Raw genomic sequence first — 27,581 nt, forward strand, 5'->3', positions numbered from 1 at the left:
TCACCTTAATAACAGACCATGCACCATTGAGATGGATGCAGAACAACCGGGAGGTAAATGCCAAGGTAACCCGCTGGTTCTTTGCACTGCAACCTTTCAAGTTCTCAGTAGAACATAGACCCGGGATTCTACACAAAAATGCAAATGCGTTGTCACGAAATTATGCGCTCCTCGCAAAGTCCGCGTCCCCCTACTTGGAGACGCTAGGGGGAGGGATATGTAACAAAAGGAGGCATTTAGCTGGCAATATGCAGAGAAAGCAGGGAAGTAGAGTAAAACATTTGTGCAGTAATGCACCTAGATTGAATGTAAAGACCTATGTATGAAAAGCAATAGTTTAAATTTGGTTTAACTTGCATGACTTGAAATCCTTCCTCTCAGCAAACAGACAGGGTGTGTCTGTTTGAATTACAGAGCCAGTGATGGGCGTTTCGTTTTAAAGAGAAGGTGGGTGTGTCACCTGTCCATCAAGCTAAGGCTGGGGGAGGAGTATCGGGTATAAAAGCTTGTTTATATCATTTGTGCACGGAGACCAACGCTGGGTGAGCTGGCTCGTCCTGAGAGAGAGCTGGACTATGTATAGCTAGTGTTTAGGGTCTCCATGATTGCTGTGCAATTATACGGTGTAAAAACATTTACCATCCTGACAATAAAGCACCATAAAAAGGAAGAAGTTGTTCGCGTGTGCTTCTGCAGTAGCGGGCTTTTGCCACAAACATATAAAACATATAGACAAACAATTAAAGATACATTTGCAATTTCACACTTACAGACATAACTATAAATACCTTTTCAGCAAACCCAGAGAGTGGGAGACAGAAATATATGATCATAAGATAAAAATATATTACCTTTGTGGCCATAGTTGAGTATATGATTTCGTCTCCCCTCTTCCAAAAGTGTCGGCTGAGCGTTATTTACAGATTTATCTCGGGGCGACCTCCATAATGTCGAAGTATAAATGATTCAAAAAAATTGTAAGTGTTGAAATTCAAAAGTTCTTTTTATTCTTTCAAATTGCATATGCAATGGCTTGTATTCAAAGACTGAAACAAGTAACCCCACCCTTCTTACATACGTCACTAATCACTTCACATACTTTAAAGAATATACCTCATAAGGACAAAGTTGGTTATATATATTCTTTACAACCTTATCATTGTACATAGAATTCTATGTCTAAGCAGGTCAAAAGGCATATGTGACCTCTTACATTCTTCGCTCTATATAGCATCACAACTGGTAACAATTTTAACATCCTATGATTAGAGGCTCATTGTGAGGTATAACATATAAAAAGAATTTAATCCATTGCACAGAATACAGAAATAAACCATTTGACCATACAGGTTTTACACACATCAACATTGTTTTATCCAACATATATTTGTACCATAATTTATTCCATTACACCCTAGTCCAGGTGTACTGTTCACCCTGATAGGTAAGTGCAAGCAAATATTGACTATCCTCATGTATAGGAATAGAAAGGTAAGCAGAACATATATCAATGACTGAGAAAATCTGAGCTATTGGTGGTATTTGCATAAGAATTGTTACTTGGTTTGGAACAACTGGATGTAAAGGTTCAACTACCGCATTAATAGCCCTTAGATCTTGAACTAGCCTAAAGCCCTGCCCACCACTCTCCTTTATGGGGTAGATAGGAGAGTTACATGGACTTTAGGTTTTAATCCAAACACCTTGCTGTAATAATGAATGTATTACAGGGAAAATAACTTGCTCAGCTTCTGGCCTTAAAGGATACTGAGGCAATGAGGGAAGTTTTAAATTTGGCTTTAATTTAACAGAAATTGGGCTAACTTTCATTTTCCCAGTTTCGTTTGCTTCTGTAGTACAAATGACACGGTACACATTCTAACATGTCGTCTACCATTTTGTTTAGCCCTGGTTGGTAGCACCATAGGGGCTGAATTTTTTGAGTCTCGTGATATGGTGTATTATTATTCATGTCAAGAACTAGCTGCACTTCATGTCTATTTTTCTCAGGAATGTCTAAAAACACTCCATCAGGACTGCAAAATATTAAACACCCTAATTTACACAACAAATCTCTATCCAATAAATTAGAGGGAGCATTTGCTGTCAATAAAAAAAGAATGTTTATCTGAGATAGGACCTAAAGTGACTGTAACTGGCTATGTTTCATTTAAAGAAATAACTTGTTCAGCGACTCCCACTGCATTTACATTTTTGCTAGTAGTTGGTAATACAACTTCATTCTTTAACTTCAAGCTCCTGTATCAATCAAAAATTCATGCTTATTAGCATTAATTGTCATTTTTACAGTAGGGTTCTTTACATCGGTTCTCAATATTGGACATAAGGGCACAGGAGCTGCTGGAGACCGTCAATCAATATTAACTTGGGAAGTGCTTATTTGATCTGGCCTCACCCTATCTCTGTTTCCTGCAATATTTAGCTCCAGACAGTTATAACAAATCAAAAGAGATCTGTTACTTCTGTCGGGATTTACATTTACCCTCGTTTTGGGTCTTTGGGTCAACCCTGAATAGTTAACTACTTCTATTCTGAATCTAGCATTGTATTCTCTAACTCCTTCAGTTGCACCCTGTTTAATCATAATTACTTTGGACCAATCCACTCTAAGGGGAAACCTTTCTAGGGGTTTGAAAATTAGCCTCATTCCACTTACACTGAATATTTAAAGTAGTCAGTTCATCTGAGGTTAATAGGGCATGAAACAATTGCAGCATATTTGAAATTGTGGGATTATGTGGGATTTGCAATTTAATCATTACCTATGCAGGTTTAGTTCTGTAATCTTTACATTCAGTAACTGTGACAAGGTGGACCGCCTATGCCACCCTGTTTGCTGTTGCTGGGAACCGGCTAGGCTTACTTTGCCACCGTTCCCTTTCGTTATCCCAAATGCACCCTCTTGCCGTAGTAGGAGGGATTTACAAGTGCTACCACTACTGGTCTCCTTACCGGCATCCAGAACTTGGTTTCTTCGGGGTGACTGACACTGCTAGCGTACCCTGTTACTGGTGTACCTGGGCTGGTACCCCTGACCTTGTCCTATAGATCAGGGTTGCTGTAGATTGATCCCCCCCTGGCCTATCGCACTGGCCAGAGCTGCTGGGTAGCGGGCAGAGCGGTGGTCCAAACCTCAGAACAGCCGGGAACAGATTAGAGTTGGGTCTAATCTGTAAATCACAGGATAGAGGAGTTTCCAAGCTGGTCTATGAAGCAAGTGATGTTTATTTGCAGTCACACTGATTGAAGGTATCAGTGCTCAGGTCAGATGGTACAAGAAGAACAACTTTTAATACAAAAGTCTTTCTTTTTTTTTTTTTAAACACATTTGGAGACTTGTCTTAGCAGAAGGTAAAGCGTCCTTCTGTCACTTTAACCAGTCTGGGTTGATTCATGCAGCTTGCACGTGAACCAGCCCAGAGAGTTTAACATGTTTAACATTGCTGCTAGTGGCAGGAGGGTGTATACTCCCTGTGACTGGATCACTATTAACTTTTGGTAAAAATTTATTTAAAGCAAATATCGCAAGGCAATTATTTATGTAATTGCATTTGCACTTATTTTTTGATATTGTGTATATTGTAAGATAGGAAATCCTTATTTCTGAGACCAGGGGAAGAAATTCGTCTCTTGTCTAACCTTGCTATAGGAAATGCCGATTTCTGATGTATGTATCTGATACAGTAAGCCTGTGTTTACCAAGCCTTTGGTGTATTGTGATTTGGGGAGGTGGCTTGTTGTGGGTCCTTTTGTTTTGTGTGAATATGTATTCCGAACAGTCTGATGAAAGGCCACATGCTAATCGGGCCTTTTGATGTGTGAGGTTTAACTTGGAAAAAGGAAGGTTTAATTTAAAACGTGCTGCCGCATTTCCTGCATCTCAAACAAAGATGCAGGATATCACAGCAAGGTTTTTAAGAATTTCATAGCGAAGTATAAATATCAGTGGCTTTGCAATGTATGTAAATCTATGTTTTGGTAAACGGGGTTACATACTGATTCTAAAACTTGCCTATGTCAGAACTGTATAAAAGATAAGCTGTGTGAGCATGTAATGTATCATTCTGATGTTCCATCTGACCTGACCACTGATACCCTAAATCGGTGAGACTGTCCTTGTCAGGACACTTGAGCAATAAAACATCACTCTGCTTCAAAGACCTGCTTGACAACTTCTTCAATATCTAATCTGTTCTCCGGCTGATTCTGAGGTTTGGACCTAAGCTTTTCCAGTACCACCGCTCTGCCTGCTACCTGCAGTTCTGGTCAGTGTGATAGGCCAGGGAGGATCCATCCACAGCAACCCGGATCCATAGTAAGAGGTCCGGAGTTACCAGCCCAAATACAGGAGTACACTAGCAGTGACAGTTACCCAGAAGGAACGTGGTTCTGATTGCCATAAAGGAGTTCAGTGGTGGCAGCATTATAACCCCCTCCCACTGCGTCAAGAGGGCGCATTCGGGATAACAAAAGGGAACGGTGGCAAAGTAAGCCCAGCCGGTTCCCAGCAACAACATACAGGGTGGCATAGGCATCCTGCCACACTCCCCCTCCTATCCACGAGCTGCCAGGCAGAGGGGCTCAGCCCACTCTCCTAGCGCCGATTTAACCCCACCGTCGCCAGGTCCCGGTGTTTTAAGATGGCCACCGCACTCTTGCGGCAGCCGGTACTCGGAGACCCGGCCACAGTAACTATTAAATTCAATTCAGTTCTTGACCATGGGACATGAGCTGCCCACTGGGCACACTGGTCTGTAGTTATAGTTCTTAATGGAACACGTGGACATCCGAGGATTTTTCAGACCATCTTGGAGCACTGGTAATGTTACTTGCAGATATATTTGCATAAGCTTTACCCATAAGGGTTTTTTTAATTTCTGTAACAGAACCCCCTACTGCTCCCCTTACCCCTTCCTCACTGTTCTCATTGTTAGGAACTCCCAAGCCAGTACAGTGAAACTCGGGGACTACTCTGAAGGCCCGGTATTCGCTGGAGCCCCTAGTGGTGGGGACAGATTTGGCTGCGGACCGACCGAGGGTCGAGCAACGTGTACTGACTTAAAGGAGAACCCAGGAGTGAGTGATTGGCAGGCCGAAGTGAGGAAGAGATCCAAGGTCAAAAGGACACTAGCACAGATACGAAATCCAGGGACAGGCGAAAGGTCAGGTGCACAAGCGAAAGGAGCAAAATCCGGAGTACAGGCAAATGGTCAGGGTCAGAAGCGAGGGTTCAAAGGTCCAGGAACAAGCAGAGGTCAAAACGGGTAGTCAATCAACGGTAATGGTAACCAAACAGGGAGTACAAGCAGGTAGCAGAACTGAGGACAGAACGCTATAACCGGCAGTACCTCATTATAATGGACGGACACGGTTCCTAGCTACCTTAGAAGTAGCACTTACAGTCCGGTGAGTGACAGAGGCTCAGTCCTCACTGCCCTAAATACCCCTGCTAGCCAATCAGAGCCTAGCTCTGAAACAAGTCACAGCCCCTGCCTGATTAATTTCCTATAGGTTGCGCTAGACTGCGCATGTGCCCAGCTGTTTTATTGCGCCCAGAGCGCCTGGGTAAAGTTCTCGGCGTCCAACCGTTGCCCTGGCAACGGTCGGGCCGCATTTCCGGAAGTGACGTCCCGGTTGCCATAGCGACGGCCGGGACGTCAGAAGAAGCAGGAACTGAGTCGTGGCGGTGCCTGCGGCCGCCGCGGCTCGTGACACATCAGATATTTGGGGCTTATCAGACCTTACAGGAGTGTCACCATCCCTTTTTTGTTTCTTACACAATTTCATCTCCCAGTGGTATATCTATTTGATGATCCACTGGGAGAGGTACCTGTGCATACAGCCTTCTTTGTGCATCTATTACAATAGGTAATAAATCAAATATTGGGTCATCTTGCTCCTGATGCAGTAGGAGTTTTAACTGCTATATATTGATAAATATACGGAGGCGGGATTGTAGCCTCATTCAACCATATTTGCAAGACTTGCAGTTCTTTACTTTTAGAAATACCCTTTTCCGATTTGCCCTAAAACATTTATATCAAAATGTTGCTTTTGCTGTAAATTCAGGACACTGTCACGGCTCTCAATATTAATGTACAAAAACAATGATGCTGGTAAACTTAAATATTTATTGTGAATACAGGCAGGGGTGGATCTCAGTGGCTGAAGGGCCAGGCAAGGGATGAAACAAAATGTCCAGAAATAATATTTGAAAACAAAAGTCTTTTAAACTTGCCAGGCTCCAGAGATGCAGAGTTAAATCAGAGTCCAAAATCCAGGTAATTATAAATAAATCCAGAGCTGTAACATAAACAGAGTTCCAGAGCTGAAACACATGCAGATATCCAGAGCTGAAACACATGCAGATATCCAGAGCTGAAACACATGCAGATATCCAGAGCTGAAACACATGCAGATATCCAGAGCTGAAACACATGCAGATATCCAGAGCTGAAACACATGCAGATATCCAGAGCTGAAACACATGCAGATATCCAGAGCTGAGATGTGTTTTCAGAGAGCCTATAAAGATTTAAAGGCTGTTGGAAAGCCTGATAGGTCCTGGTAGAGAATTAAGTGGGTAACAGCACCGGAGAAATCTTGTAGGCGACGTGCAGGTTAGAGAAAGATCACTGTTGAGTAATTTGAATATGATTCTAAAGGACACGGAACCAGTTTAGGGATTTGCAAAATGGTGCGGATGTGGAGGAGTGAGAGAGGTAGATCAGTCTTGTTTCAATTGAACTGCCCACTGGTACCTTCAACCAGTGTGAGAAAATAAACATCACTTGCTTCAAAGACCTGCTTGGAAACTTCTCTGTCCCTGTGACCTACAGATTAGACCAATCTAATTTTTATGTAGCTGTTCTGAGGACTAGATTCAGCACTCCATTACCAACGCTCTGTCCGCTGCCCACAGCTCTGTCTAGTGCGATAGGCCATGGGGAACCATCCATTGCAACCCTGATCTAAAGGAAGAGGTCAGGTGTAGCATCCCAGTAAAGGTGTACACTAGCAGCTAAAGTTACCCAGAAGGAAGCGGTCCTAGGCACCGCAAAGGAGCCTAGTGGTGGCAGAAGAAACCCTGCCTACTGCTTTTAGAGGGGAGCAATTTGGGATAAAGAAAGGGGACAGTGACAGTGGCAAGCCGGTCCCCAGCAACACCGGACAGGGTGGCATAGGAGGTTCATCCTGTCACATATATTTTCAAACTCCAATTTCTAAATATGGATTGGGCACGATATCATGGAAATTTTCTAACCATGTTTATTGTCTTTTCGAGGGCTCAAATTACCACTTATATGCACCTGTAAATTATAATTTTATAGCTTACTCACATATAGAATCACCTTAGTGGTAATATTATCACTAAACTGGTGAAATTATTATTCATCAGGTGTCTTTCACCTTGTCTGCATCCACAACTAGGAAATTTTAATGCAATTTCACTCAACCTGTACATATGATCACCTTCATACTAGGTTAGAGCGACAAGGGGAATAGGGAAATCTGGGATAATTGAATTCCAATGTCCACATGCCTAATAAGAATTACCATTCGATACTATTAGCCAGTCAGTGCACAAACAGTGTTTAGTGTTCTGCTAGACACAAGCAAATTCATACAGGATCTACAGAACTTTGCTACACGCCTAATATATTACCTTTGAGATATTTTAGAAGGAAATTATCAGATTGTGTGGTTGAATTGAAACAATCAACATGTTTATCTGTGTACTAGTTTTCAGATAGCTAAGTTCACACAATCTGATATCTCTGCAATAGCAGAACTATCAGTCATAAAGGAAGGTTAATACTGTTAGGGTAATTTTACCTCTCCTTTATCAAGTCCCTTCAGATATCCGTGAGATAAGATGCTGGTTAACCAGGAGATCAGTAATCAAGACACAGACATGCCAATGTCAAGATAGAACTGAGCTGTGCTCTTTTATTTCTGGCATACATTTATACATGAAAAAGCTTTTGATCTGGTTAAAGAACAGAAACACATGATTGATATTTTCCTGAGTAAATCTAAATCTTCTGACAAAGCTAGTTGGTTCTCTTCATGTCACTTTTATGGGTTCTTATAAACTTTCACTGGAGCCAGTACTCCCAATGTCCTCATCATCCATTATCCCATGTCCGAGGCCTCCATCTGGGGTCTTTGAGATAGGTCAAGGCTAGAGCTGGTGATTACACTGAATGTATTTTTAAGGCAAATACCAAGATTTTTAACTCCTTCACATATCATTATTACCATTATCATTGAGAACCTAGTAATGCTCTCACAATCTCCCTCCTTTTAATAATATATATAAAAGGTAAAAAATGTTAAGGCCTGAAATGTTGACATCTAACGCAGCCCAGACTAATTTTGTACAGTCTCTTGTGAGAAAGCAAGGGTCTTTCACCATTCACCCGGGACCGAGTACAGATATCAGCACTTCTGCCCCTATTTATTCAAAAAGTATCTTTTCTTCATGCCTCTGCTGTAATCTCTGTATATCTTTTCTGAACGTACATTATTATTATTATCATTTATTTGTTAGGCGCCACAAGGTTTCTGCAGCGCCGCACATAGTACAAACAGTAGACTATACAGGGTATAACAGTACAGAACAATAAACAAAAGTACCAATACTTCAGAAACTCCAGGCAGGCAGATGCAAAAGACACGGAGCAGAAGAACGGGTAAGGAGACAGGAGGGAAGAGGGCCCTGCTCAAGCGAGCTTACATCCTAAGGGAGGGTTAAACAGACCAGGCAAAAGAGGAGCCAGTTGAGGGAATGGGAGAGAGGGGAGAATGAGTGGAGGAGATGGGGGTTAAGTGGATGTTTGGTAGGCTTTGAGAAAGAGGTGAGTTTTGAGTGCACGTTTGAAGGAGCACAGAGTAGGAGAGAGGCGGGTGGAGCGAGGGAGGTCATTCCAGTGAAGGGGGGCTGCACGGGAAAAGTCCTGGATTCTGGAATGGGAAGAGGTGATCAGAGTGGAGGAGAGGCGGCGGTCATTGGCCGAGCGCAGGGAGCGGGTGGGAGTGTGAATGGAGAGGAGGTTAGAGATATAAGGGGCAGTAGAGTGGGAGAGAGCCTTGTAAGTTGTGGTGAGGAGTTTGAAAAGAATTCTGTAGGGGAAGGCAGAGAGGGGAGGCAGAGGAGGAGCGGCGTGAGAGGTAGATGAGTCTTGCGGCCGCATTGAGTATAGAGCGGAGGGGGGAGAGACGGGAGTGGGGGAGGCCGTTGAGGAGGAGGTTGCAGTAATCCAGGCGGGAGATGATGAGTGCGTGTATGATGGTTTTGGTGGCCTCCTGAGAGAGAAAGGGACGGATGTTGCGTAGTTGGAAGCGACAGGCTTTGGCAAGAGAATGAATGTGGGGGGCAAAAGAGAGAGAGGAGTCAAGGGTGACACCCAAGCAGTGGAGTTGGGTGACAGAGGAGATGGTGGTGTTGTTAACGACAATGGAGAGGTCATGGTGGGATGGGAGGCTGGGAGGAGGAAAGACAATGAGTTCAGTTTTGGAAATGTTGATTTTGAGAAAGCGCTCCGACATCCAGTTCCATCCATATACCAGTTCCATCCTATCAATATGATCAATACCACAGTGATAATAAGTAGTGGGTGTAATGCCCATACACAAACAATAGTGTTATGCTGCAACATACATGTTTGAAATACTGCAGTTTGTTGTGGGCAAACAGTTCCCATGTCTGTGTTATCACAGAGATCTAGGTTATGTGTCAAGTGTGACCAGCGTCGTCTTGCAGTGTGATGGGTGCGCCCAGGAGTCTCGTTTCTGGAGTTTCACTGATGTGGGGGTGGTCAGCAAGACCTGATACGGACCCTCCAACCTTGGTTCAAAAGTTCTACTCACGTGTTTCTTTGAGTACACCCAATCGCCAGGTTTCAGCTTATGCGGCTGTAGGTCTGAATCAGACTCTGGAAGGGAAGAAAATGCTAGAACGTACAAATAGTTCAAATGGTCAGTTAGACTTCTCATATAGCTAGTCAAATCTCCATGTTTATGTTGTAATTGCTGTGGATAATAACACCCTGTCTTTGCTAGTGTTCCTAAAAGTATTTCATAAGGAGACCGCTTGCTATTCCTATTTGGCACAGTTCTTACACTGAACAAGGCTATGGGCAGGCATTCTGGATTTTGTTTTTTGTTTTTTTTGTTTTTTTTGGTTTTTTGTATTATTATTTCAGCTATGATTATCTGAATCTTCAGTTTCAATGTCCCTTTCAACCTTTCTACTCGCCCACTAACCTGTGGTCTGTACGGCACATAAAAGCTTGCTGTATGCCTAGATCTGTCATTATGTGTTGCATTATTTCCCCTGTGAAGTGTGTGCCTCTATCTGATTCAATTACCTCAGGGACACCATACCTGCACACAATCTCACCAATCAGTCTTTACGCAGTTGCTTTTGCTATTTCCTTGGCTACTGGCCAAGTCTCCGGTCATTTACTGGAAAGATCTGTACAGACTAGAACATATTCATATATTCCAGATTTAGGCAGTTGTATATAGTCTATCTGTAGTCTTTGAAAAGGATAAAAGGCTTTTTAAGTTGTACCTTGTGACAATTTTACCCTTTTTCCTGGATTTGAAGTTCCACAGATCCAGCAGGCCTGAACATAGTCTGTAACAGCGTTATTGAATCCTGGAGCTATCCAATGCTGATGGGCCACGCTAGTCATCTGTTCCTTCCCCAGGTGTGAGTGTCCATGAGCTATCTGTAACATGGGAGGGAACAAAACCTGTAGAACACAAAGTTTATCATTCAGTTTCCACATAACGGCGCAATCTTCTTGTGTTCCTAATCGTTTCCATCTTTCTTTCTCCAATGGTCCTGTTTGCTGTTGAAACTTTTTAAGATCAGTGTAGACAGACATTTCTTTCTGTACTGTGTATACTTCTCTTTCAGGTTTTCTCTTAGCCACCCTTTTTTTGTTTTTTTTTTGCATCTGCGCAACGTGTTCCCTTTTGAAACAAAAATCTCATTCCTTGTATGTGCTTCTATTTTAATTACGGCAACCTTGTGTGGCAATTTCAATGCTCTAAACAAGTTTCTTATTAGACTGGCATGCTGTGCGTCCTTACCACTAGTGGTCTTGAAATTTCTGCTCTTCCATATTGGACCAAAGTCCTGCGTCACTCCCCAAGCATACCTGGAATCCGTGTAGATATTTGCAGTGGTTCCTTCTGCATATTCCAATGCCTTGGTGAGTGCTATCAGTTCAGCAGCTTGTGCTGACAGTATCAATGATAGTGGTCCTGAGTCAACTACTTCATTTTCTGTAGTCACCGCGTATCCTGTAAATGGTGATCCGTTATCCTAATACCTGGAACCATCTACAAAAAGTTCATACACAGCATTAGACAAGGAAGAGTCTGTGCTTCCATATCCATAAGAGCGAGACAATCATGTGAAAAAGAAAAAATTGTGGTTAATATTTTCACCCAATTCATCGTCATCACCTTCACTATCACAATGTCTTTCTTCTGATGGCTTTTGTTCTTCACTATTATTCCCTCCTTTTGAATCTTGAGATTCATACATTAGGGGTAACAATGTTGCTGGATTTAATACTGTGCACCGTTTGATTGTGACATGTGAAGCACTTAACAATGCTACCTTGCACTTGGTGAGTATGGCTGCTGAAAGGTGTTTTTACCTGTTATATCGCGTGTACTCTTTGTGGCGTCAGATGTTTAGTGCCCTATGAAATGCAGTGTTCTAGGAAAATTACCTTCTGTGCTGCTTGGAGCTTGGATTTGGACACTCTGCAGTCCTGCTGGGCCAAAAAGGTTAGTAGAGAAACAGTTTCTTCTTTACACTGTTGTTCACTAACAGCAGCTATCAACAAGTCATCAACATATTGCAGTAGTCGGGTAGTTTCAGGATAATGTGGTAACCAACCTTGTAAGACAGTTGACATTGCTTCAGAGAATTCTGAAGGGCTGGTGGCCCCTCCCTGGGGCAATCTGGTCCAGCAGTATTGTGTTCCTTCATGCGTAAAAGCCAGTATTTTCTGTGAATCGTTAGTTTTTGGTACAGAAAAGAAAGCATTTGTTAGATCTATAACTGTAAACCACATTGATGTAACAGGAATTTGGTTCAGCAAGGTATGTGGGTTTGGGACAATGGGTGTGTTCACAACCAGTCATTTATTTATTTCTCTGAGATCGTGAATTAACCTGAATTCGGGAGCTCCTCCCTCTTACTGTTCTCTTTCCTTGACTAGGAATAAAGGTGATCGACATTTCTTTGCTACACCTTTGTCTTGGTATTTTTGTAATTGTTTTGTGATTGCTTTATTCTGTAACAAAGTCAAAGGATATTGTTTAACACATATTAGTAGTGTGTTAGGTTTTAGTATAAGTTGTACTGGAGCAACGTTTAACAGTCCCACATCAGTTTTTTCCCTTTGACCATATTTTCTCAGGTACATCCTTCAGCCACTGTGGTAGTGGTGCCTCATCTTGAGATGTGTTTTCACTTGGTTGTATCAAAAACACCTGTACTGCTGCATCTACCTGATTAGATATGTTGTCTGGAAGTTGACTGGTGCATTTAATCCCTTCTGGGGTGTATTTAATGCATGCTCTCATTAACTGTAATATGTCGGCACCCAGTAGATTTACAGGACAAGTGTTTGAAGTGAGAAACTCTATAGGGACAGGAGTATAGTCTTTGTTTATTTGTATCTTCACTTTTTTTACTTTTCCTAAGGTAAAAAATTTTTTAAAGGCTGTCCTGTCAACCCTGATGCTGTTACATAATCTGAGGTCACTTATTCTTGTGGTACTTGATCGTGTCTCAATACTGTTTGCCTTGCTCCTGTGTCAATTAGGCAGTCCAATTGTTGACCAGTGGACAGTGTAATTTGCACAGTAGTTCCAGGCAGCTTACCTTCTTCAGAGGTATTACAAGAACTGGACAAGGTGTTGACAACGGGGAGCCATATCTTCATTGATTGCCCTGGGGACCGCTGATTTCTCCTTGCTGCTGCTGCTGCCATTTCTTGTATTTCCTGTAGTCCTTCTTCATGGGACCTGGTAATTTACATCAAAAACATCTACCAGTCATGTCCTTACATTGGTTTCTTTGTCTTGCACTTACTGTTTCTGTTCCTTTTGGCTGCTGCCTTACTTGCCATGTACCTTTTCCCTGTACCAGGTGTACAGTTACCTGAGGAGTCTTTTGGGCATTCTTTACCTTTTTTTTTTCTTTCTGCTTCCTGGTCCTCCAGTCTTCCAAGTACCTGTAGCAAAGATTACATTTTCATAGACAATGCCTCAGGTATGACTGTAAAGAGTTGGCTTCTTACCTCATTCTTTAAACCATTCAAAAACTTTGTCTTCAACATTCTTTGACCATCTGGGGTTTCTGTAGAAAAAACATCATTTTGTCTGGTAGTTAGTTTATTCAAATACATCCTCCTGAATCATTTCTCTGTGTTATGTCTGGTGCTGCTGGTGCTTTTAATCTTTGTTTATGACACCACCATTGTACTCTGGCTAGAAATTTAAGACCACTGTTATAGGTGTTTCTTTCTTCTACAGGGGGTGCAGGATGAGTAATAGCCCCCCTGTCACCTTCTGGTGCTCTTGCTGTTAACCCCTGCTGTTAATTATTTGAGTCCTCACTCCTATTATTAGCACCTTCGGCAGTATTAGCATCAAAGTTTGGGTTAGGCACCCTTTGTATTCTGACTGGATACATATTAGTGTGAGAATGGAATACCTGCTTTTCCGATGTTATTCTCCTTCTCACCCTCTGATTTGTTGTTTCTCTTAATGGACTGATATTGTGATCCTTCAACCGGCTTACCATCATTGGTATCTTGTAAACATTTTCCTGTAAGAATTATCTGTACAAGGAGGTGCATTAGATTCCACATTGCAAACACTGTCTCTCAGGATAATCATTTATTTCATTATTAGCAGACTGAGAATGGATTTGACTTGGGGTTTGAAACGTGATTGATGGAGTGTTACCTGCGTCCACTGGGGTCACTGAATGAGTTTCTAATTGCGAATGCCCCTTTTGTGCTGCTAACTGTACTATGTGACCTGCCTGTTGAGGTACTAGTGGTGTATCTGGTCTATTGTCTGGTTTCTGCGGTGAAGCTGTATGGTCCACATAAGGCGGTGGCATGTCTAATAGATCTGTACCTATGTGTGCATTCTCTCTTCTTTTCTTTTTTTCTCATCTCTAATGATACTGTATACCACATGTTAACCACATCTGCTTGTCCTTTTCTGCTTATCCATGGTTTATTGGTGTTTTGAAACCTTTTCCACTTTTCTGGATCTAGTGTGCCCTCTAATGGGAAACCTGCTCTGTCAAATATTTGTTTTTAAATATTTGTTGTTGTTTTTTTTTTTTTAGAAATCTCTACTTCTCTGTATTCCTGTACCTTTGTTGGGTTTTATAAACCCAACAACCCTGCTAGCCTGTGCACCCTAGTATTCAGAATTGATCAATTTCTGAATATACTGTACTGTTGGGTTGCTTTACCGCATGCACTCTTTTATAACAGTTATCTGTATTTTACAGAGAATTATACCTCAATACCACCGTTCAAAAACCTCTTAATTCCTTCTATTCTGGCTGAAAAATATTTGCATACCATACAAAGAAATCTAATCAAAAACAAACAATAATAACAATTGTGCAAATCTCTGTTTCAGCTGTAACCATTATTGCTTTCTTATTTCATAATCACCAGAATATCCTTTTACAATTTCATTACGTAACCCAGGTGGTAATTTCTTTATACTGTATAGACAGGCTTCCCTTCAAGGGGTATGTGATTAATTTGCCAATATAGTAACACTTGAGACCAAAAAATACACTATATTTTGCTGCAATATATATCATTATTTAAATGCACATTTAACATACAATAATATTGCTTTGCATCCACAACACATTCAAAAACAGTTCTATCAATTACAGCTTCCAGTGTAGAACAGTATCAGCAGAATGCTTTCTAAGTATAACAGCACATGAACAGTCTGAGCAATAACCAAATGAATTATTAAAATGCAATCATGTGTAAATTCAACCATATAGGTAGTGCTTTTTATGCTCTCAAACAGATATCTGGGTTCAGGAAATCTCTTACCACATACAGATGAACAGCTTTTAGACACACAACAAGAATGCTGGACAGAGAGTAAATCAGTGGAAAAATCACAGCTGAATTTACTCACCGTATGGGTTTGAGCTGTCCATGATTCTAGCTGATGCTGCAAGCGTTATTTGTCATCTATATAGGTTGTCCGAGATCCCGGCTATTCGAGCCCCCACGTAATGTAATGGTAATTTTACCTCTCCTTTATCAAGTCCCTTCAGATATCAGTGAGATAAGATGCTGGTTAACCTGGATATCAGTAATCAAGACACAGACATGCCAATGTCAAGATAGAACTGAGCTGTGCTCTTTTATTTCTGGCATACATTTATACATGAAAAAGCTTTTGATCTGGTTAAAGAACAGAAACACATGATTGATATTTTCCTGAGTAAATATAAATCTTCTGACAAAGCTAGTTAGTTCTCTTCATGTCACTTTTATGGGTTCTTATAAACTTTCACTGGAGCCAGTACTCCCAATGTCCTCATCATCCATTATCCCATGTCCGAGGCCTCCATCTGGGGTCTTTGAGATAGGTCAAGGCTAGAGCTGGTGATTACACTGAATGTATTTTTAAGGCAAATACCAAGATTTTTAACTCCTTCACATATCATTATTACCATCATCATTGAGAACCTAGAAATGCTCTCACAATACACTTTAAATTAAATAATTGATACATTGGTCCGCCTGTCTTTATTTCATCAGTGCAGAAAGTGAAACATGTAAAACAGAGATGCTACATGGCAGGTTCAGTCGTCAACAATTATTAATTATATCACAGTGCAACATTGTATCTGAGACCAATACATTTTGGCACACTTTTAATTACTCAATTACCTGATTCAGTAAGAGTCCATCTAGTACGTTAAAGGGATTAAACATGTTTTCACGGATGTTAAAATATATTGATTCGGCTGGCTTAAAGCATTAATTATTTAAAGATATAGCATTGAGATATTAATAACCTATGCACTTATCTAACTTTCCTAGGGCAGTGTAATAACTCATGTGTTTAAATAATGCAGTGAAAATAAATTCAGTGAATCATTCTTGCCTGATTTTGGGAACTGGTTTTCGGCTCACTTTTTATTAGTGTTCTATGGAATATAATGCACTGAAGTGAACAGGAGGGATACCCACAAAAGTGCTTCCCTGGTTTAAGGGTGTCATTACAGAAGGGGAATTTACAAAAATGGAGAACTGCTTTAAGTAGTGCAATTAAATTGCAACATCTCCACTTTTTCAAACATGCAGCTTGAAAAAATTTAGCCCCTACAGAGGCGGTTCCCAAAGTGTTAGACTGTCACAGGGGTGCCGCGGCCGGGAAGAGGAGGAAAAAAAAAACATACCAATCCGGCGGCGCCCGGGACCCAGCATCCTACCTACTTGCTTCTCACTGAATGTCGGCCGTGACGTCATCATGCCCGATATTCAGTGACAAGCGGCAGGAGATTTGGGACATTTTTTTTTTTCCTCCTCTTCCTAGGCCCCGGGATGCAGAGGGGACACAGAGTGAGGGGAGATGCAGAGGGGGCACAGAGTGAGGGGAGATGCAGAGGGGGTGAGTGAGTTAGCTGTAAATTATTCTTTGACAGAAATACAATTGAAAAAAATATATAAAAATATTCTGGATTTATGTGTATTATTTTTGCATACAACTAACGAAGTATTTCTGTCCGGACCTAAATACTTATGTTTTTTTTGACCCAACTGCTTTTAAAACGGTACTAGTCTGTAATTTATTTTGGAGGGGTGCCTTGAAAATATTATGGAGACTCTAAGGGTACCGCGAACTGCAAATGTTTGGGAACCACTACCCTAGAGTAAAGATAGTATCAAGACTTTGTATTACACAATAATCAACATTATGATCAGTTATGCAAAGCTGTATGCAATTGCTTTAGGTAAAGCTTCTGACTGCTTGCATGCTTCTGTCTTCCTTCAGCTTGTGAGTGAAAAAGTTGGAGGAGCAGAAGGCACAAAACTAGATGATGACTTTAAAGAGATGGAAAAGGTAAGAAAATACATTTCTACTGCTTTCACACACTAATTGCCTCTAACTTAAGGTAAAACTACTTAATGCTCTAAACTAGAAGGTTGAGCAAAATCTAGAATCCGTGCAATTGTCCATTAATAAATTAATTTAATCAACATATGCATTAACTCCCAAAAATGCTTCTGACCATTTTAAAAAAAAGACTTCTATTGAGCAAACTATTCATAAGGCAAGGCTTTAATGTTGCTTTTTCACTTTTAAGCATAGTTTTTTTTTATACCTCTGAGGTGTCTATGAACAAACTGAGAGGGCTTTTGGCTAGATTTACTAAGCTGCGGGTTTGAAAAAGTGGGGATGTTGCCTATAGCAACCAATCAGATTCTAGCTTTCATTTATTTAGTACCTTCTACAAAATGACAGCTAGAATCTGATTGGTTGCTATAGGCAACATCTCCACTTTTTCAAACCCGCAGCTTAGTAAATCTAGCCCTTTGTCTTACATTCTGTCCTATTTTTGTTCATTTGCAAATCTGACCCTACTCACTGTATGATGTCAAATGTGATCTTTGCCACTAGGCAATACTATCAATTGGCAATTGTGCTAGGATTATGCCAAAAAAAGGGAAGGGTTAAAGTCTTTTACATCCATGACGTGTGTAGCTGTGTGCGAAAATTAATAATATGATTTCTATTTAGAAATTAGAGGTATACATTCCTTACTCTTAATAGCTGACTGATTTTTCTGTGCATTTTCTTTATAGTAAAGAAAAGATAGACAAACAAATTCATACATTAATTACCACCCCTTCATTACAGCAGTGGGATTGCATGTTCGTGACTATGTGAAACGTTTTTTTTTTTTTGTTTTGTGCTCCGTTGGGTTTTATGTGAATATCTAAAAGTTCATACATTTTTACTTCTAAATCAGAGTTGGCAAATCAGTCTCTCCCTCTCTCTCTCCAACCCTCTCTCCCTCTTCCCTCTGAGCATACCTGTCTGTAGGAACAGCTTTTGGATACCCCCATAGTTTCCAGTGTCCCCCACATGAGCAAAAGACAAAATGGCAATTTTATACTTGTGTCAACTCCTTTTTGTTTTAGTCCATTGGGGGACACTGGACTTTCACCCTTTATGCTCTTGTTGTTTCCTGTTAATGTTCTATTTTTCTGTTGTAGTTGGAGAACCTTGTTTACTCCTATCTTTCTCGTTCAATGACTGCTGGTTTTGTCCTTGAAGCTTTGTTAAAAAAACATGACTAGAGGTGGAGGAGCTTTAACTTCTAGAGACAAATTTAAAGTATCCAAGCTCCAGTGCAGCCTCTGTGTCACAATATTTGCAGTGTCCCCCAATGGATACAGGAATAAGCATTTAAAGTATGTATAATTTTACAATTATTAGATGTTTTTTTTTCCTTCACTCAATATCATGCTTTCCTTATTAACGCAATGGCAGCCATAGCGAGTTTAATTCCAATTGAGTAGAGACAGGAAAAAGAAACTTCAACTGGAAGGTGTGTTGTATGATTCCTCCTTCCTTTTGCTGTCTTTTACCTGTCTTTTACCTGTCTCCCAGGAAACAGTGTACAAGTGTAGTAGTATGTTTGTTTTTTTGTTTCTTTTGTTGTTTGTTGTGGTTTTTTTTCTCTTATTTTAGGCTTACCTTTTTGTCCCTGAGATTCCGGAGTGTCTCTGAGAAGCACCTCCGAAATGTGAGCAGGACTACAGTTGCTGCCTCAGGAACGCTATTTGCTACAGTGCTGTAGCAAACGCGGTACCTGGCTTCTGTGTCTTCTCCTTGATTGTGTGACATATCTTATGGTTCAGAGGTCATAGGATGTCCTGAAACAACATGGGGAAACCTCTGAAGGGTGCAGGGAATAGTAAGCAGTTCCGAAGTACTGTCTGGAATATTTTGCTGTTATGGAGCCTCAGCTCAACCCCAGAAAGCTGAAGATTACCCATTCCCAATATGCCCCTAATTAATTAGTTCTTCCTTCTCGGTTCTATTTTAGAGCCTGTTGAAGGAATAAAGCCGCAAGTCTCATCAATGTGTTTCTGGAGTGTTTTACAGCCCAAAAAGGCCACTGCTTAGTATCCTGAAGAGTTTGCGAAATACATTTCTGGAGTGATGAGCGCAATGAATCTGTTTTTTTTTTTTTTTTTTTTTTTTACAACGGGCTTAAGACAGCCAAGCCAAGTGTGGATCTGGAAGATGTTAGGCTTCGTAAGTCTGTCTGGTGTAATGGGTTTTCTGTAATACTGAAAGGCCATCTAACAGTGAGGGGAATTTGAGAAGATCCTTTGTCATTTAACCCTGAAGCCCTTAAAGATATTAATAGAACCATGGGATTTTATGGTACTCTATGGTAGCTTCTTTCAGCCAGAACCACATTTTCATTAGAGGATGGAGGCCCACTGAAAAATCCTATGGAAAGGGAAATGGAAAGCAGTTTGAAGAAACTTCATATTTTGTCAGGTACCATTCTCAAGTGCGGCTCAGTCTCCAGGACTGATACCTTGCATATAAGGATGTACTAAAGAAAATGATCTATCTGTATCTACTCAAGAGCACTGATGTCATAATAAAAAGCACTGATTTCTTATGGGAAACTTCACTAGGCATATTTACTTTCTTTTGAAAGAATGATTTCATCTGCCATCTTTAGGAGAGGACTCTGATTGTGGGTCCGTCACCAAAGCACGCAGCCAAAGAATCGTTTGGCTATGGTTCCTTTTGAAGGCACTTTTCTCTTCCGGGATACACTTGATTCTATAACTCAAAAAATTACCGGGGGAAAATCTTACCATTTACCTCAAGACCAGAGAACAAGAGCTTTCTGTTTTTCTTTCTCTCAGCATCACTTCAAGGAAGCAGTCGATCTGGAAAGCAGTATTGTGACAGGATTGACTGCCTATGCCACCCTGTCTGTTGCTGCTGGGAACCGGTGTGGCTAACTTTGCCATCACTCTGTTTTGTTTTCCCAAGTGCGCCCTCCTGCCGCAACAGGAGGGGCTTACAATGCTGCCACCACTGGACTCCGTACCGCGCTGCGGGTGTACCCGGGCTGGTATCCCCGACCTCTTCCTATGGATCAGGGTTGCTGTGGATGGATCCCCCCTGGCCTATCACACTGGCCAGAGCTACTGGGTAGCGGCAGAACAGTGGTACTGGGTGCTGAGCCCAAGTCTCAGAACAGTCGGGAACGGATTACAGTTGGGTCTAATCTGTTTATCACAGGAATCAGCATAGAAAAGTTTCCAAGCAAGTCTTTGTAGCAAGTGATGTTTATTTGCTCTTCACTGGTTAAAGGTACCAGTGCTCAGGTCAGATGAGACAAGAAGAACAGCTTTTAATACAAACAAGTCTTTTTTTGTACACATTTGAAACTTGTCTTAGCAGGAGGTAATCCGTCCTCCAGTCTAACCAATCTGGGTGATTTATGCAGCCTGCACGTGAATCGGCCCAGAGAGGTTTAACACCTTTTAACATTGCTGCTAGTGGCAGGGGGGGGCTAATCAGCAGGTCACAGGAATACAGCAATACTGAAGATGGTTCAAGCTGGTCTTTGAAGCAAGTGATTTTTATTTGCTCTCACACTGGTTAAAGGTACCAGTGCTCACTCAAGTCAGATTAAATTAGAAGAACAAGTTTTCAATACAAGCCAGTACCTGTTATACAGTTTGGACACAGGCTATTTTTAGAATAATTATGTAATGTGTTTACAGAAACATGGATTTACATGCATTGCAAAGCCAACAATATTTACACTTATCTATGAAATTCTAGAGATGCTGTGATGTCTTGCATCGCGTGCTGTTCACAATGTTCAGAAAGGTTTGAACACTCTGACAAAAGGCCACACAGTAATGACCCCCTGCTGGGCCTTTGGCCAGAGCAAGTGTTTGACACTTCCATCACAAAACTTAGTTAGCAATTCCTGCTATCAGACTCCCTCCCCATATGCCTAATTGGAGGTTTCCACTAGCAACCTTACAAACCCCAAACAATGATACTTCCATACAAAACACATTCCAATACGCAAAAGACTTTGTAAACAAAGGCTCATTGTATCAGATACATACATCAGAAATAAGGCATTTGCTTTTGAAAGGTTAAAACAAAGAAAACAGATTTTCTACCCTGGTCTCAGAAATAATGAGTTCCTATCTCAAAATATACACAATATCAAAAATAAGTGCATGTGAAATTATATAAATAAGCGCCCTGCGCTATTTCCTTTGAATAAATTTATACCAGAAGTTACTTATTAGTGATCCAGTCAGACATGTTCTGCTGATGCTCAATTTTGAATGAAGTAATTCAATATTTTTATTTGATTTTTTTTATTAGAACTGTCAATATTGATTTTGCATATACATCCCATTCATTATTACCATGAGGTTGATAAGGAAATGAGAAAATTATTAATGTTAATTTACTTTCTTTGAGGTACTTCATGTGAGCCCAGTATTCCCACCTGTATATTTTTCCAGGAACAGGTCGGGAGAGAATGGAAATAATTCCCACATTTGTAGTTAGAGAAAAAAAGCACCCTTGGTACTAAAAAAAATGTAAGAGCTGATGATTATTTTGTGCAGTTGACTGAGTGATATGATCTCTGTTACCCATGTAATCATCTGACAGCTCATGCAATGTGTGTAAAGAAATTGTGCTCCACTTTTTATCTATATCATTTAATTCAGAGATCTTCAGTGAAGTTGGACAGGCCTCTTCATTATCTATTACTGTTCCCATTTTGTTAGGTGAGACAGGTAATGCACCCTGGATTGTCAATATAGAGAACTTATGTAGTGGAGTGATCATAGCTCTGAATCAAGCAGTTTTATGGCATTGCTAGTTCTGAATTGTGGTAATAAACATAGACAAATCATTGGGATTAGATTTAAAAATAAAAATTTTGCCATAATGTTAAGCATTTTATAATCCTAAATAGTTTGCTCTATAGGATATGTATCAATTTCACATGGGATAGAAACTCATTCTTATCTGCTGACTATACATTCAGCACTGACCACTACTACTACTAATCTTTCTTCAGGTTTAAGAAGTTATAATTACAGCCAAACTAAAAAAACTCCTAGGCGCTAAGTTGGGATACTAATACTTCTATATCTAATTATCTTTGTTATAATTTGTACGTTTTATTTATTGTATATTTTTGTTGCTCCCTGATGAGAATATGCCACCTCTTCTCGTAGAAAAAGAAAATAAATATGAACATTAATATATAAAAATATAATGCTGTAGAATATGGCAGAATTATACTCAAAACCACGTAGGTTGCACATATAAAATATTTTATTATACATTACAGATTATTAAATACACCAAAAAACACAATAAAACACAACCAAAAATGATACTAAAAATATGCTACTTCTTCTGAAGACCAGGGGCTAGATATACTAAACTGCGGGTTTGAAAAAGTGGAGATTTTGCCTATAGCAACCAATCAGATTCTAGCTGTCATTTTGTAGAATGCACTAAATAAATGAAAGCTAGGATCTGATTGGTTGCTATTAACCAATTTAATATTGCACTTGGGGAAAATTACATTGCAAATGTGAGTTAAGTATACACTTCTTCTAATCTACTTAGATCTATTTTTGGCCAAGAAAATGGTAACCATACACTAAGCTTCTGAAATAGAGCACGCATTGCTGAATGCTATGTGAAGAAAATATAAATGATGAAAAAGACAAACTGTTAACGCTGAATTTTGCAGTATATATCTTTGCTAGCATAAATTCTGACCATGAAAGACATCAAGAAAAAATTACTACTTTTTTTTCTCCATTATATAATCTAAATAAAAGAAAAATAAAGTCCTTTAAATTTAATGCCATTATAGAAAAAAACTTATTTAGACTTGAAATCCATTATTCTTGTTTTTAATTAACATATTGCCAAAATAAGTTGATAAATGTGTACCAAGCCATTGGAAAATGTGTGTTTATGATTAAGGCTAATTGTTATGATTGGTTAAACTGTTTTGCACTTAATCATCCCTGTATTAAGAAGTGATATCCTTGTGTTCCTCCAGAAAGTGGATGTTACCAGTAAAGCTGTGGCTGATGTACTGGCTAAAACCATTGAGTACCTGCAGCCAAACCCAGGTAACTTGCCTGTTTGAATTTTTCTTAATCAGTCTTCATAGTTCCCTGCCATCCTGTGTATCGTGTATAAGTGCTGCTAGTGACAGGGGGCTAAACATCCTCCCTCTATCCCCCTGTCCATAAGCTGCCTGGGTTAAGAAGGTTCAGCCTGCTCTCCACCCCTGGCTCCACTGAGTCTAGGGCAGGATATTGAACTTTGTTTCCCGCCTAAAATGCTTTCAGGACTCCTGCTATAGTTTTTGGCCCACTCAAGCCAAAATCTGCTCCAGAGGGAGATTGGCCAGACTCTGGGCAATAGTTTATGGGCTGCAGCTACTAGAGGTCTCTAAGCGCCAGTGTGATTCTTAGCCTCCTGGTACTCTTAGTAGGCACTGGGTCTATCAGACTCATTTACAGGGATGACAGTGCTGCAGCTTCATGCCACCACTGGCTCACCAGGCATAGGGGGAACCTCCCACAACTATATTATTATGGTTTCTATGAACAGGAGCTGGATTGGCGGCTGAACGTCGCTGGTGGACTCCAGATCTCCAATGGACCACTCCATTAAAATTCCATACGTTTTTTGAAATCAGGCATATTTTTGAATAAACTTCTACTCTTGATGACATGAATCAAATGAATATAATATATGTGTTTGTGTATATGTGTGTATGTATATATGTGTGTGTGTATGTATGTGTGTGTGTGTGTGTGTGTGTGTGTGTGTGTGTATATGTGTGTGTGTATATATATATATATATATATTATTATTGTGGCAAGAGCCCGCTACTGCAGAAGCACACGCGTACAACTTCTTCCTTTTTATGGTTCTTTATTGTCAGGATGGTAATAATGTTTTGACACCATATACTTGCACAGCAATTATGGAGACCCTCAACGCTTACTATACATAGTCCAGCTCTCTGTCCAGATCAGCCAGCTAGCCCAGCGTTGATCTCCCTGAACAATGAAACAAGCAGGGTTTTGTACCTGACACTTCTCCCACAGGCCTAGCTTGATGGACAGGTGACACACTCACCTTCTCTTTAAAAGGAAACGCCCATCCCTGGCTCTGTTTAGACTATCAGACCCACCCTGTCTGTTTGCTGAGAGGAAGCAGCTTTTAAATCATGTAAGTAAACCAATTTTAAACTACACATATGTTTTTACCTGGTTTAATCTCCACCTAGGTACATAACTGTGCCAATGTTTTACTCTACTTCCCTGCTTTCTCTGCATATTGCCAGCTAAATGCCTCCTTTTGTTACATATCCCTCCCCCTAGCGTCTCCAAGTAGGGGGACGCGGACTTCGCGAGGAGCGCATATTTTCGTGACAACGCATCTGCATTTTTTTGTGTAGAATCCCAGGCCTATGTTCTACTTGAAAGGTTGTAGTGCCAAGAACCAGCGGGTTACCTTGGCATTTACCTCCCGGTTGTTCTGCATCCATCTTAATGGTGCATGGTCTGTTATTAGGGTGAACTCTCTGCCTAGGAGATAATAGCGCAGAGCTTCTGTAGCCCATTTTATGGCGAGACATTCTTTCTCCACAGTGGCATATTTTTGTTCCCTTGGAAGCAACTTACGACCTAGGTACAGGACAGGATTTTCTACTCCATTCTTCTCCTGTGACAGGACTGCACCTAAGCCAACACCAGAAGCATCAGTTTGGAGGAAGAACCTCCGGGTAAAATCTGGTGCTTGTAGAACTGGGGAGGAACAAAGAGCTAACCGAAGATCAGACCAGGCGGTTTCTGCAGAGTCAGACCAGGTTAATCTATCCGGACAACTTTTTTTTTTTTAACATGTCCGTAAGTGGAGCAGCTCTAGTGGCGAAGTGGCTTACAAACCGCCTGTAGTAACCTACTAAGCCTAAAAAGGTTCTTAACTGTGACTTTTTCTCTGGTCTTGTCCAATTTTTGACTGCCTCCACTTTGTCTAGCTGGGGTTTTACATGCCCTCGACCAACAATGTACCCCAAATATTTGGCTTCTCTCATGGCTATGGCACATTTCTCTGGGTTAGCTGTTAACCCTGTGGACCGTAATGAAGCTAAGACCGCCTTAACTTTGGCTAAATGTGATCCCCAGTCTGGGGTATAAATCACTATATCGTCCAGGTAAGCAGCTGCATAAGCTGTGTGAGGTCGTAGCAATTTATTCATGGCCCTTTGGAAGGTGGCAGGTGCCCCATGCAATCCAAAGGGTAGGACTTTATATTGATAGAGACCATCAGGGGTGGAAAATGCAGTCTTTGGCTTGGCCATGGAAGTCAGGGGAACTTGCCAATAACCCTTTGTTAGATCAAGGGTTGTTAAATAATTGCTACCAGCAAGATTTTCCACTAGTTCATCCACACGTGGCATCGGATAGGCATCAAACTGCGACATAATGTTTAGGCGCCTAAAGTCATTGCAGAACCTAATTGTCCCATTGGGTTTCGGGACAAGCACAATGGGACTATTCCATTCACTAGTGGACTCTTCAATTACATCTAACTGGAGCATCTTCTCGACCTCCTTTCTCACGTCCACCCGTCTGGCTTCTGGAATACGATATGGCTTCTGCTTGACAGTGACTCCTGGCGCAGTGACAATGTCGTGTTCGTTTAAGGTAGTGCGCCCAGGAATGGAAGAGAAGACATCCCTGTTCCGGCGAATCATTTCTTCAGTCTGTTGTCTCTGCTGAATGGACAAGGCTGGCTCTATGGGCACTTCAGACTTTTCAATGGCAGTACTCACTACCTGAGGAGAGGTTTCCTCATCATGCCAGGGTTTAAAGAGGTTCACATGATATATTTGCTCCTCCCTTCTCCTACCTAACTGGTGGACTCTGTAATTGACAGGACCGACAGCCTCTAGAACTTCATATGGACCCTGCCGATGGGCGAAAAGTTTGCTTTCCTGGGTAGGAACCAGGACTAGGACCTTGTCCCCAGGCTTGAAAGATCAAACAGCACTTTTGTCATAACTTTTCTTCTGTCGTTCCTGAGCCTCTTTTACATGTTGCTGCACAATGAGCCCTATTTTTCCTAGCCTCTCATACATTTGGGACACAAATTGTACCAGATTTGGCTCCCTGGGACCTTGCGCTCCCACCCTTCTTTTAACATATCCAGGATACCCCTGGGCTGTCTCCCAAACAATAACTCAAAGGGACTAAACCCTGTTGAAGCTTGAGGTACCTCACAGATGGCAAGCATCAAATAGGGAATAAGAGTGTCCCAATCTTTTTTTCTCTTGAGCCACTGCTTTCCTGAGCATGTGCTTTAATGTGCGGTTAAAGCGTTCCACCAAGCCATCTGTGTGTGGATGGTATACAGAGGTGTGAAGCGCCGTAACCCCTAGCAACTGGCACATGTCCTTCATCAGTTTAGACATGAATGGAGTACCCTGGTCTGTGAGAATTTCTTTGGGTATTCCCAAGCGTGTAAACATCAATATAAGTTCTTTAGCTATGGTGCTGGACTTGATGTTTCGTAGGGGAATTGCCTCTGGATACCTGGTTGCATAGTCAAGCACCACTAGTATATATTTTTGCCCACGTGCGGATTTTTCCAGGGGGCCCACAAGGTCCATAGCTATCCGTTTAAAGGGAACTTGCACTATTGGTATTGGAATGAGAGTTGCCCTGTACATGGGTTTGGGACAGGTTCTCTGACAAATGGGACAGGACCGGCAATACTTTTTCACTGCCATGTGTACACCGGGCCAGTAAAACCTAAGCAGAACTCGTTCCCGTGTTTTATCCTCCCCTAGATGTCACCCACAGACATGTGTATGTGCTGCTTTTAACACTAGGGTTACATGGACCTGAGGAACCATTAATTGTTCTACTTTTTCCCCCTGTACATTAGCAACTCTATACAGGAAATTATTTTTAACAATAAAATATGGTATACCTTCTGCAGGCTGGGCGGCTTTCGCTACCCCATTTACCTCAGTCACACTTTTAAAGGCATGTTCCAAAGTGGCATCATTAAGTTGGTCTTGAGCAAAGTCCTGCAAAGGAAACAAAATTGGTATTGCGGACCAGTCCGTATCCTCACTGACAGGCGGGGTGGGCTCATCTGCGACATCAGCGACCATTGCTAGTTTGGACTGTCCATGTTTCTCCGCAGTTGGATGCTTTTGTGGAACTCCTGCTGTGACTCCCAGGATGGCATTCCGGTTTGGCGGTTCCCAAAGATCGATGTCCAGATGTTGAGGATTCTTAGGCGGTTCCTTTAAGACCAGGCTTCCGACTGTTGCATCGGTTGCCGACATGTCCGGCTGGATCCGCTCACCGAGG

General features: G+C 41.2%; 1 protein-coding gene across 4 annotated transcripts in view; it reads left to right on the plus strand.

Annotated features, from left to right (window-relative positions):
• The window catches only part of SH3GL1 (SH3 domain containing GRB2 like 1, endophilin A2), a 183,475-nt gene that overhangs the window by 41,016 nt on the left and 114,878 nt on the right, over window positions 1–27,581 (plus strand). For 3 of the 4 annotated variants that reach the window (XM_075204803.1, XM_075204801.1, XM_075204802.1), the window contains exons 2-3: window positions 17,122–17,190; window positions 23,237–23,309. In XM_075204803.1, the coding sequence (XP_075060904.1) occupies window positions 17,122–17,190; window positions 23,237–23,309 (142 nt within the window). The remainder of the gene's footprint in view (window positions 1–17,121; window positions 17,191–23,236; window positions 23,310–27,581) is intronic. The other variant, XM_075204804.1, reaches the window with a different exon arrangement.

Source organism: Mixophyes fleayi, chromosome 1 (assembly GCF_038048845.1).
Source record: "Mixophyes fleayi isolate aMixFle1 chromosome 1, aMixFle1.hap1, whole genome shotgun sequence".
NCBI lineage: Eukaryota > Metazoa > Chordata > Amphibia > Anura > Limnodynastidae > Mixophyes > Mixophyes fleayi.